Genomic DNA, 10929 nt, shown 5'->3' on the forward strand with positions numbered 1-10929 from the left:
GGGTTGGCCACCTCTCTGTTTACGCCACTCTGAGTTGGGCATGGAAAACAGCACTCTCTTCGGCAAACGATGGTTCGGCATACGTAACACATGTCCCAACCAACGCGGCTTCTGGTGCTGGACACATTCTTCAATGGAAGTACCCGCTATACAACCGAAAACACGCTTTCCAGCTGGCTTTCTATGGTTTCAGTAACATGGCTTCCTTTCATTAAAGAAGAACGAACTCGTTGAAAAACAAGAAAGTGAACATGTGGCAGTCTCGCGCACTGTATATCAGGAACTTACAAGGCTCTCAAGTGCAGACCGCTACTAATTCTACTAAACGATGAACTCAAGCAGTAGCCGGATATCACCGTTTAGTAAAAGAGGAATATCTCATCACCTCTTTTCGATAGCAACTGCGCGTTTAGAAGTCAAACCGTGTTTGTATCGAGATACAAATCCAACATATCCTGTGTTGAAACCCTTCATCTCCAATATATGGTAGCCATCGCTGGAAACTGTATGAGGATTTGTGCATAGCTCACTCCAGACCGCCAAGTATGTGGCCACTGAAATCCTAGATATTTACATAACCGACTTGACTTGTCATAGGAATCAGCCGCAGTAACGTTAGGTAAACACATGGGTAAGGAATACATGTGCCCAGAATAACCACTATCAAGTTATCTGATCAGAAATATTACCACCTACTCTGCGAAATAAAAGAATAGCAAAGAGACTGACCTGATAGAATCCATCTGGTAATTCTTCAATAGGATAATGGTAGAGCATCTGATTGTATATCACACTTAGAACATATTTATGCGTGGAAGTGCTGTAGCGGATGAGGAAGGTGCCATTATGGCTGTGATGTTTTAATAGGCGTTCAGTATCCTCACGGCTGATATTGCCGTGAAACCAGTGACTGGGGGGCGTAGTACTGTCGATTGCTTCACTCTTGGGACGGGTCGGCATGTTGCGTGGAGGTACAAGTTCAAAAGGAGAGATGCCTATTGGAGCGGCTGTCACGGGAATGGGTCGGTGAATTATTCGGGCGTCGGAGTGTGTGCGGACAAAACTTTCGTCCGTCTGTTTACGTGGTTGAGGCATTCGCAAGATCACGGCTACTTTAAGTGGTGGGGCTATGGCCAGGGGCGCATCACGAAGATAAGGCTAGCCAGGCCCTACAAGACAAAGAGACACGATTAGGAGGTAAGGAAAGTCCCACCTGAGCTGAAGTAAAATATTACCTTGGAGGAGTGCAAGTGCGGCACAAAGAGACACAATAGGCTACACAGGCTCAGTGGTTAGAGCGAGAATCTACTAACCAAGTCCGCGCTTCGAACCCAACCTCTGTATATCTCTTTCCCCTGTCTAGGCTTGGGTAACCTCGTAGTATCCCATCCCTCGTGCTTCCTTCGGGTGGGATGGCAGCTAGGCACCAAGAGGGTGCGATACAGACATGTCAGCATCCACATATGAGTGGCAACTTGATTTGTTTCTTCTTGAGACCAGCATATCGAGATTGAATGGCCGAATATACAGGGCTGTATACAAATAGTAAAGAGAAATTTCCTCATAAAGGAAACTAATTACAAGTTTGCTGAATACTCTTCGACAGCAACCTTGTGCGTAGTTTTCTTCATGAGTATCGAATCTCGAATATCTCGAATATGGTTCAAACTGGAACATGAGGCGGTCTTTGTGCAGCACATTCAGTTGAAGAATATCATAAACCAGAGATTCAATAGTCTCCGGTGAAAACCCAGTTGATGCGCAGATGCGTATATTTGCTGAGAATAAATAACAATCTTTCGGTGCCTAGCTGCCATGCCATCCGAAGTAAGCACGAGGGCCTAGGTATTGTCAATTTGCCCAAGAGTCAGTCAAGATGCCAGAGTTGAGTTAGAACCACGGACCTTTCGGTTAGTAAGTTCGCCCTTCAACCACTGAGCCATTCTCAGGTACATATACAAACTATACATACATGAAGATTCCAAACGTACGTACAGCTGCTGTCTTGCGATACGGGTGTTATGATGACCAGGAGGGTTATGCCGGCTCTAGACACCATATAATACGAAAACCCAAAGGTTGATCGTGGCTGTCATCATCACAGTCATCTTCAGCTCTAAACCGTGTACATGTTGTGCATTGCCAAAATTTCGCTCGCTGAGTTTATGCCTGCCCCACATGTGATGCAGGTTCATAAAAGCTTCTCTGGCCCTCCCAACCCGGATGGAAATTTCGTTTATGACCAGGTCCCATAGAGATAAATATTTCTACTACTTCAATCGACTCAGCCGCAAGGGTGAGATTCGGGTTCGAGCCCACCCAGTGTTGCAGCAGTACTCAATAGTTTGCAGGTGTGAAGCGCAGCCACGAGGCGCAATTATTTACACAATTTGATATCACCTGCATCACGATGCCGTCAGGTCCTAAAATAGTCATTTCTTCCGTATACTCGATATCTGTGAGAGAGCGCTTCGATCCGACAGACAGGCTGACAGACTTTCCTGGCCTTGTGAAAGACGGCAGTCTTACCTGAAACCAATTTATGTAACCTCAGGCGACATTTTGCCACAGACGCTAACGTGTCCACGAAAGCTGGCTTACAGCACTCTAATGAGGGCTGACGATTTATCTGGACACCTTTGCTCCGTAGACACTGCCTTAGTTATTGACGTCCACAGGATCAAAGGCATCAAGTGAAGGCCCGGCAGCATACCATAACTGCTATCTTCAATCCAATTTCTATTGCTGTTGGCCGAACATAGGTTGTAGCGTTTTGCTGGAAAATGGAGAGATACATTGCCAATTTACCTGGTAAAAGCCTCATCAGCTGTGGGCCTATCGAGGTAAGGCTCGCCGACCACGCCACTCTGAGCTGCTGAACGACAGCTGTGAGGGCGAATAATACTTCGCGGTTGCCCAAGCCGAAGAAGGGGGTTTGGTACCCCACCTCGAAACTTCGACGACAATATCTAACCCTAAAGGGTAAAGAATTTTTTCGGTGACACTTCTCCTGGCGGTAGTTAGGGTTTTCTTGAGGGACCCATCCTGAGGCTAACAACCCAACAGTCCGAACAAGTTGGTTGTAGGGAGCTGACCTGAGGACGTAGGGGGTGACGCATAATAGTGACTTATGCAGATGCATATAGTAGGTACCTTCTGAGCAGCGTAACAATTGTTGGTTCTAAAATTATTCCGGCCGTACTGAACACTGCACTGCAGTTATCGGAGTGTGCGGATTTTAAGGTAGCCGTTTATCCACCTATTCCCACTGGGCGGGAGGTAGCGTCGCTGCTGGTTGTCCGAAGGAAACACCTTACTGGTTTCATGCTTTTATCGCCGAAATCAGTACATATTTTTCCACAGACCGCCCCATAATACGTTTACTCGCAGTTCATGAGACTCACTGTCCTTTGTCGGGGTGGTTCCAATTGGCCTTTGGTATGGTTCAACATTAAGGAACTGAGTTCCAGTCGGTGCACCTCACAGGATCATTGCAGCACTGGAGCCCGACCAACATGGCAAGATGACAGCTAAAGCTGTATGGATAACAGGCCTCGGTCGGGCTCAACAACCTGTAGTTCGCGGGTAACTCACGGTCCCAGAAATTCTCGCATTGATGCCAACAATGCGGTTATCAATTCGTAAGGCAGACTGAATTCTCAGGACAACCGACTGCTTAGGTGTCACCGGCACATCTGCTAGTGGGTACAAAGTAGCATGGTGAACCCCGCATGAATCAACAACTTTCATTGCGTTCAGCTCCTTCAAAATAGCACAAACGACTTTGACTGTTCATAATAAGAAATTTCTCCCAACGGCCTCATGGTTAACTTTGCTTCTTTCTATCCAGTAGACAGACTGACTCGAAAAGACGGCGCGGGATGGACCAAGTGGTTAGAGCGCGAATTTACTGACCGGAAGGTCCGTAGTTCGAACCCGACCTCTGCCTCTCGACTCGTCTAGGCTTGGAAGACCTGGCAGTAGCCCAGCCTTCGTGCGGCATGGCAGCTAGGCGCCGAAAGGGTGCTACAGCTTAACGATTTTTTGCTGCTCGTTCGAGCTGGGCGAGCGACATTTCTTAACCATCAAACTTCTCATCGTTCTCAACAGCAAGGAAAAACATAACGCGTGTGCCCCCCTAAGATCACCTCCTGCTTTTAACGCAATCTGTAAGACCTCGTCATCATCATCCTCATCATCACCTGTAAGAACCACGTACTTGTACAGTGGTTGTAGCTGACATACTTTCGTTCACCAATGACTTGGGGAGATGGGGTAGGTAGCTGCGCATTGGAGGCGGGAGCTGTAAGTTGGTGCGCGAATACAACATTATCAGCAGACCGTTAAGTGGGGGGATTGGGAAGGAAGCTATGCGTTAAAGGCAATAACTTGGATGCACGAGCGCCATTGAGGGCGCGACTGGGTCATGTCTGACAATGTCTCTAACCATTGATGTGGCCCGTCTCGGGGTACCCATCCAAGAAGACGACAATGACCAGCGCGCTGAGTTTGCTGGCAATGCCTTTCACACTTCGTTGTTAAGTCATTGTTTGACCGCCTCTGGCATACGCAGCAAGTGGCCAAGCCAGTGCAAACTATGCATTGTGATCACTTCATCTATCGAGGGTGAGTTATTTCTTGCCAATGCCACTCGAAGTATTTCAGCATTACTTATCCAGTGCTCCCACCAAACTCGGACAATGCTGCGAAGAAATCGATGGTCCAACACTAAAGTCTTTTGACTTCCTCGGCGCGCAGCGGCCAGGTATCTGATTCATATAATAATATGGAGCGCATTGCAGCATTGTAAACTCGACAGGTTCACAAAAGTTGCTCTGGCCTGGGGTGAAAACATAATCTTTCGCGAAACCACCGGGACTGATGCTGCTGCCCAGGTAAACTAATTTGTCCACTACCTCAATCGGTTCATCAGCAAGCATGAGGCTAGGGTTCGAGCCCACCCAGTCTTGCAGTAGCATTTTACACTTTGCCGGTGTGAAGCGCATACCGGACTATGAGGTAGAACTATTTAGATTATTTATTATTGCTTGCACCATCACGGGGTCAGATCCCAAAATAGCGTAGCATACGCTCTAGCTACTGCAGCTAGTGTCGTATGTTCTCCGAGCGACCAAACGCCTGACCTTGTAGATCTATCAAGCTTCCTGGTCATTCAGTGTTACGTGGCGTCGGTTACTGAGTCGAGTTAGGTTGTAATTGCGTTCGGAAGGAATTTATTGTCAGGCCTGCAGCAAAGCCACAATCTTATCGGAGATTCAATGCTTGGAAGAGGTTGGATGGGTTGTATTGCGAGGCCTCAAGGTCTAGTGATCACTAACGTCCGATGTCGGATCAGTAGGAAGCATCAGAAAAGTATTTTCGGGCCCATGAGCTTCTCAATGGGGAGTGTTTTGAGCGAACCTGAAAAGAATGAACAAAACCAGAAACGGACAAATGGATGAGCTTCTCAATAAGGGGAGTGTTTTGAGCGAACCTGAAGAGAATGAACAAAACCAGGAACAAACAAATGGCTGGTCAGTATCCACACAATTGCCCCAGAAAGAGCAGCAAGCAGTAAGTGATCCACGCCACCAAGCGAGATGACTGTGGTTAGAGCGAGAATTTACTGACCAGAAGGTCCGTGATTCGACCCCGACCCTGCCACTTGACTTCCCCTGTCTAGCCTTGGGCAACCTGGCAGTATCCCAACCCTCACGCTTCTTTCGGGTGACATGGCAGCTAGGCACCGAAAAGGTGATACAGCTGAATGATTTTCTGTCTTTTCCACTATGCAAGAAACTGAATAGAAATAGCTCAACGTACCTATCCTGGCTGGTGTAACTTATCAAGCGTGAGTAGTTCACCCATCGCTGGCTAGTTCCTCCTTTCTAAAAGCGTCTGGTGTATTTAAGCGCTGCTGTTCCGATGCTGTCACAAATCCGATTAGTACTTCGGAGACGCAGATGGACAAATGTTTTACCACATTTCTGATTCAAAAAACAAGATGCATCGCACTGTGGTAGAATATACTCTACCGCTAGCAGCTAGGGTGACTCCATGGGTGTTGAAGTTTGACCTGCTCCGGTCGCCTAGATCCGAAAAGTGATTCATTCTCCAACCAGTCCGCTGGAACTTACATAAATGTCTATGTAAATGAAATTACTGTTGATTGGCTGGTCTGCATCTGTCCGGCCTGGGTTGAAAGGCACCTGACCTTGTGACGATATTTCATTTTTTGCAGATGTAAAGCGCCTACCAAACATTGCGGCAGACCTAGCCAGGTTGAGATGCCTTGCACCCTGAAGGGTCGGAAGCTATGAGAGCGATATCATTCGTGCACCTGTTATCTGAGCACCAACACTCCCAGAGGGTTTCAGCTCCTGGGATATCGGAGGTACTCACAGAAATCACAGCTGAAGATGGATGGAGAGGGGACATCCTAATCTCACACTACTAAACGTAGTGAAGTCGGACAAAAGCTTACCAGGTGTCCACATAAGCACAAAAGTTGGCATGTGTGTGCTTCGAGGGGTGGCAGGACGATTGGACTGTAGTTGGGTGGGGCTAGTTAAGTGGGTCTTACACTGCACTGATTTCTACTTTTACACACCGTCTCGCGTCATTTCGGCTGACCAAAAACCGCTGCCACGTGCATGGCAGTTCTACGCCCTCTAGTCCACTCATATTGGGATGCTTGGCGATTTTCACCGCCTCGGCTGCTATGGTGTGAATCTTAGTCCCACATTTTCTAAATCTATCCTATGCCCAGTATCCAGTGCATGTCCCACCATTGTTGAATTTTTGCCTATTGCCCGATATTTATCTGCGTTCCTCAGTGGTCATTTATTGCATCGCTTATGCTCACAGATTCTGGTGTGCAATTCTCTGGCTGTCTGACATATTATCTTTAGTATAGCCGTTACACTTTATTTCGTATACACAATTCCTAGTTCTATCAACCAGAAGGCGATTCTTTAACTTCACCAGTATTGAGAGTAAACTTTTCTCTCCTGGAACGCTACTGTAATGTCAGTCGTATTCAACACCCTTTTAATGAGTTCAATTGTCCATTTTTTATGGAATGACTGCTATTCCCTCCCACACCTTGTTGGGTCTTGGTTTTGGGACCAATATCCATTTTAGTTGCAGCTTAATTAAATCCACCGGGTATCCGCTGACTTGAAGTCACTCTTTCACCTAAAGTTGAACTGCTCTTCGGTCGACTGTTCACCGAGCCTCTTAGACGAGGACTTCCAAATCAGTCCCAAACATTTCCCAAATAAGAAAACACTCTACACTCTCACTAGCGGAGTTTGCAGGTGACCGAATGGGATAAACTGCTTGATTCAAAAGTGATTGTCTGTATTTCTTCTCTGGGTGCTAGCTATTCACGCTGCCCGTCAGCCACTTGCAGCAGAAAACAAGCCTTAACTTCCGAACGGACCAACCAAGATATATAACTCACTGGGGCTTTTCAAGGTGCCAACTGCCAACTAATTTCAATGAACTGTACTGCGGCTGTAGGTTAGACTGGCTCTAAATAAAGGATAAAAATCAATTAGGATTTCAAAGATTTCAGATAGAAATGTTCCGAATATCATCACTGAAAACACGAAAACCGTGGCGCCAATTTCGCTTAGTGTGACTCAAATAGGAATTAGTGAAATACTGTCCATGTGCTGCTGTTCTCAAGAGCACTTTTTGTAGCCTGGGCAACTAATTCCGTGAGTTGGTTTGTTCAACAGATTACTTCTTGTCACGGTGTCCCTATGAAGGATGAAACCTTAGATGCACCTCTGATCGCTAAACGCTGTCGCAATTTCTGGTGATCGACGGAGTCGAAATTAGTCATTCGAACAAGAGCGATTAACGTTGGGTGTTTGGGAGATTGGCACTGTTCAAGAACCATTCTCAAAGTAAAGAAACATGAAGTGGTCGATGCATCCACGGGTCAGACGAAATCTAGTCTGTTTCTCGTGAATCCGTCCCTCTGGGTAATTGGCGTGAGATGACGTCGTAGAAGACCTTAGATGGTATGGCTACCGGGCAGATGCCGCTATGATTTTATTTCGATGAGGACCACGGAGTGGATGGTCGTGGATACGCCCCAAGATTATGCTTGCGCTAGTTTAATTGGACGGTAGCGCTAAGTTGGCCACAGTCACTCATGTGCTCAAAGGTGCACGATGTTCACGATGACGCAGATAGCAGAGGCGTGCTTGAAAACACAACTCAGTCCCATTCAATTCATCAGCTTTAAACCGTGTGACATATGCACATTGGTTCCAGCTGCTACAGTTTCGATCACCGGAAAACGGGACAGTGGAATATACAACCAAACCCTGAGGCGAAAGCATGTTCAGTTTGTTCGGACATTGGGTAGCTACGCGTTAAAGGTGATAGCTTTGATGCATGAGCGCGATTGGGCCATTTCCGCCAGCGTCATTAACCACTGGTGATTTGAGTCCCGGGGTCCCCGTCCAGGAAAGCGCAGTTGCCAACTCGACTAAGTTTACTGGTTAGTGTTTTCATACTTCGTCATACACTGTCCACCTCTCGATCGCTTTCACTCAGCATACGGCCGGGCGAAAAGAGCTCTGTGAGGCTGACGGTATTCTGGCATACGTAGTACATGAGTACATTTCCTAACCAGCGTAACCTATGAAGCGTGAGTAATTCATCTATCGCGGAGACCATCTGGCGTACCTCAGCATTACTGATCCGATGTTCGCACCAGACCTAACCAATGGTTCGGAGACACCGATGATCAAACATTGAAAATTTCCGCATGTCCTCTGCGCGATGCTTTCTGACGTCCGCGCTCATGGAATGTGACCGTAAATCTTTCCTCATCGGCGTTTGGGAGTATGATATAACCCATACCCGCTTGCCACTGTTTAATCCGCAATCGAATAGTCAGGCGGAACGTTTCACTGATACTCTGAAGAGCGAACTTCGAAAGCTTGGAAGGGAGTATATGGTCACTCAGCTGCAACATGCCTTCGGTGCATGGCTGCCATGACATTCGAAGGAAACAAGAGGGTTATGACACTTCCAGGTTGCGCAAGCCAGGAGCACTTAAGGTTCCCAGGCTGAGTCCAGAGGGTTATGACACTTCCAGGTTGCGCAAACCGGGAGCACTTGAGGCTCCCAGGCTGAGTCCGTTCAATAAGTTCACAACAGACATTCTGCAGGTTTCTGCAGACAACGAGAGATATCGAAGACAAATTCGTCTGATGCAGTTCCACTCCGACAGAAGCTCCGAAAACATTACGAAACTTAGAGATGAGGAAAAGCAACTAGAACGTGCAGCGCACACCCACTTTTGGTGCCCACTGAATAACTTAGTCTACATCTGTTTCATTCCTATGTGCACCCCAGCCGAAGCGCCATCCGTTTGTAGTTCATAGCTTTGTGTATTGCTTTTTCATACTTGTCGGTTAGGTACACATTCTTATGATGACCGCAATTTGGATTAGCTCTCAAATATTCAGCGCAAGGTGTGATCGGATCGTCAACCGCGGTTTTTCTAACGCTATACGATTAGCGTGGCGTACTTGGTGAGTCCCATACCTTGCAAATGTTTGTCATTTACTGCGCTGCAGCCGCAGCAGATGAATAATGGACAGCTCAACCGCAACCACGACAAGACCGTATACCCATTCGGCGAAGGTTGGCGTCGATTAGCGACTACAGCGGCGAACGCCTTAGTCGGACATGTTTCCAGTATATATTTTTCGTCGGCGCTTAGTAGTTCGGTGAGAGATACGAATTAGTCCAGTCATTTAGATCTAACATACGAACCAAATCCGGCCAACAAATGCGTGCATTCTGTCCCCGAATAGAGCGAATTGAGTCTGGAGGTGTACTCAACACCACCGACCTTAGCCCCACTGCGGAAGCTCCGTCGCACCACCAGCCCGATCATGCACTATGAGTACGACGCCAAACAGGTAGAATCCGAAACCAGCGATGCTACTGGAAGTAAACCCCGAAATCGAATTCACAGCAAGCCCAAGCGGCCTCACCCCTCAGCTGCGAGCAGCAAAGGCCAACAGGTTTAACTCGCACCTGATTGGTCACAGGAACGGGCCATGGAACGATTGGACATCAAGGCGAAACGGTATTAGTCGAAACTGTCTTCAGGACGCGAGTCAATTCCGTCCCTTTATTGTAACAAGGACGTCGTCCCGTTCTACTCCTGATTAGAAGTTTTGGCTGCGCGCCATTTTTAAGACCGGCCAGTTTATTTCAAGAGGCGAAATACTGAATCAATAGGTAAGTAGAGCCTCGCATAGATTCAAATTTAAATGATCTACTTCCTATAAGCTTGTCTGGTAGGCCGAAAACAATGTTTGTATTTATGGCGTAAGGCAGATGAACCGCGTGATTGTCATGTTGCATTCTGGGCAACAGCTCAAAGAAGTTGTGTTGTAGTGGACGTTTTCATTCCATTTGGAAGTGGAAGGAATTTCGGCCGTCAAAAACACTGTTTCCATATCCCGCTTAATGAGCATCCTCGCCAGGCAAGAGGCTTCGAGCTAAGTCGCTACCAAGGTACCTTCTGCGCTCATTGGTCGGCAACCTGAGTAGTGGATGTTTTCATTCCATTTGGAAGTGGAAGGAACTTCGGCCGTCAAAAACACTGTTTCCATATGCCGCTCAATGAGCATCTTCGCCAGGCAAGAGGCTTCAAGCTAAGTCACTAATAAGGTACCCTCTGCGCTCAGTGGTCAGCAACCTGCAGTTTGACCACTTGACCACAAAGGCCGGAAGCAGACAACATCGCCCCAGAGGCCCCCTTGGAGCCTTGGACTCAGACTCGAACCTGGTGCACAACTATTAGGTCTGCTAACCAACCTGGTCACTCAACTTTCGGCACCTCACCCTCGGAGGCAGCAGAGGCAGTGTTGAAATGCTTGTACACAC

At 47.4% G+C, this 10929-nt stretch overlaps 3 protein-coding genes across 3 annotated transcripts in view; 1 reads left to right on the forward strand and 2 right to left on the reverse strand.

The window, feature by feature from the left end:
- The window catches only part of T265_01776 (hypothetical protein), a gene marked incomplete at both ends in the record, with an annotated part of 25654 nt that extends 21324 nt beyond the window's left edge, over positions 1-4330 (reverse strand). The window contains 6 exons of the mRNA XM_009165866.1: positions 730-1158; positions 1314-1532; positions 1582-1806; positions 2401-2496; positions 3864-3959; positions 4220-4330. Coding sequence (XP_009164130.1) covers positions 730-1158; positions 1314-1532; positions 1582-1806; positions 2401-2496; positions 3864-3959; positions 4220-4330 — 1176 coding nt within the window. The remainder of the gene's footprint in view (positions 1-729; positions 1159-1313; positions 1533-1581; positions 1807-2400; positions 2497-3863; positions 3960-4219) is intronic.
- T265_01777 (hypothetical protein) overlaps positions 1-4773 on the forward strand; it is a gene marked incomplete at both ends in the record, with an annotated part of 42681 nt that extends 37908 nt beyond the window's left edge. The window contains one exon of the mRNA XM_009165867.1: positions 4666-4773. Coding sequence (XP_009164131.1) covers positions 4666-4773 — 108 coding nt within the window. The remainder of the gene's footprint in view (positions 1-4665) is intronic.
- The window catches only part of T265_12862 (hypothetical protein), a gene marked incomplete at both ends in the record, with an annotated part of 19616 nt that extends 13818 nt beyond the window's left edge, over positions 1-5798 (reverse strand). Inside the window, 3 exons of the mRNA XM_009165897.1 lie at positions 730-1158; positions 1314-1532; positions 5628-5798. Of these exons, the coding sequence (XP_009164161.1) occupies positions 730-1158; positions 1314-1532; positions 5628-5798 (819 nt within the window). The remainder of the gene's footprint in view (positions 1-729; positions 1159-1313; positions 1533-5627) is intronic.
- Between the last annotated feature and the right edge of the window lie 5131 nt (positions 5799-10929).

The sequence above is a fragment of the Opisthorchis viverrini genome (genome assembly GCF_000715545.1).
Source record: "Opisthorchis viverrini unplaced genomic scaffold opera_v5_19, whole genome shotgun sequence".
NCBI classification, from domain to species: Eukaryota; Metazoa; Platyhelminthes; class Trematoda; order Opisthorchiida; family Opisthorchiidae; genus Opisthorchis; species Opisthorchis viverrini.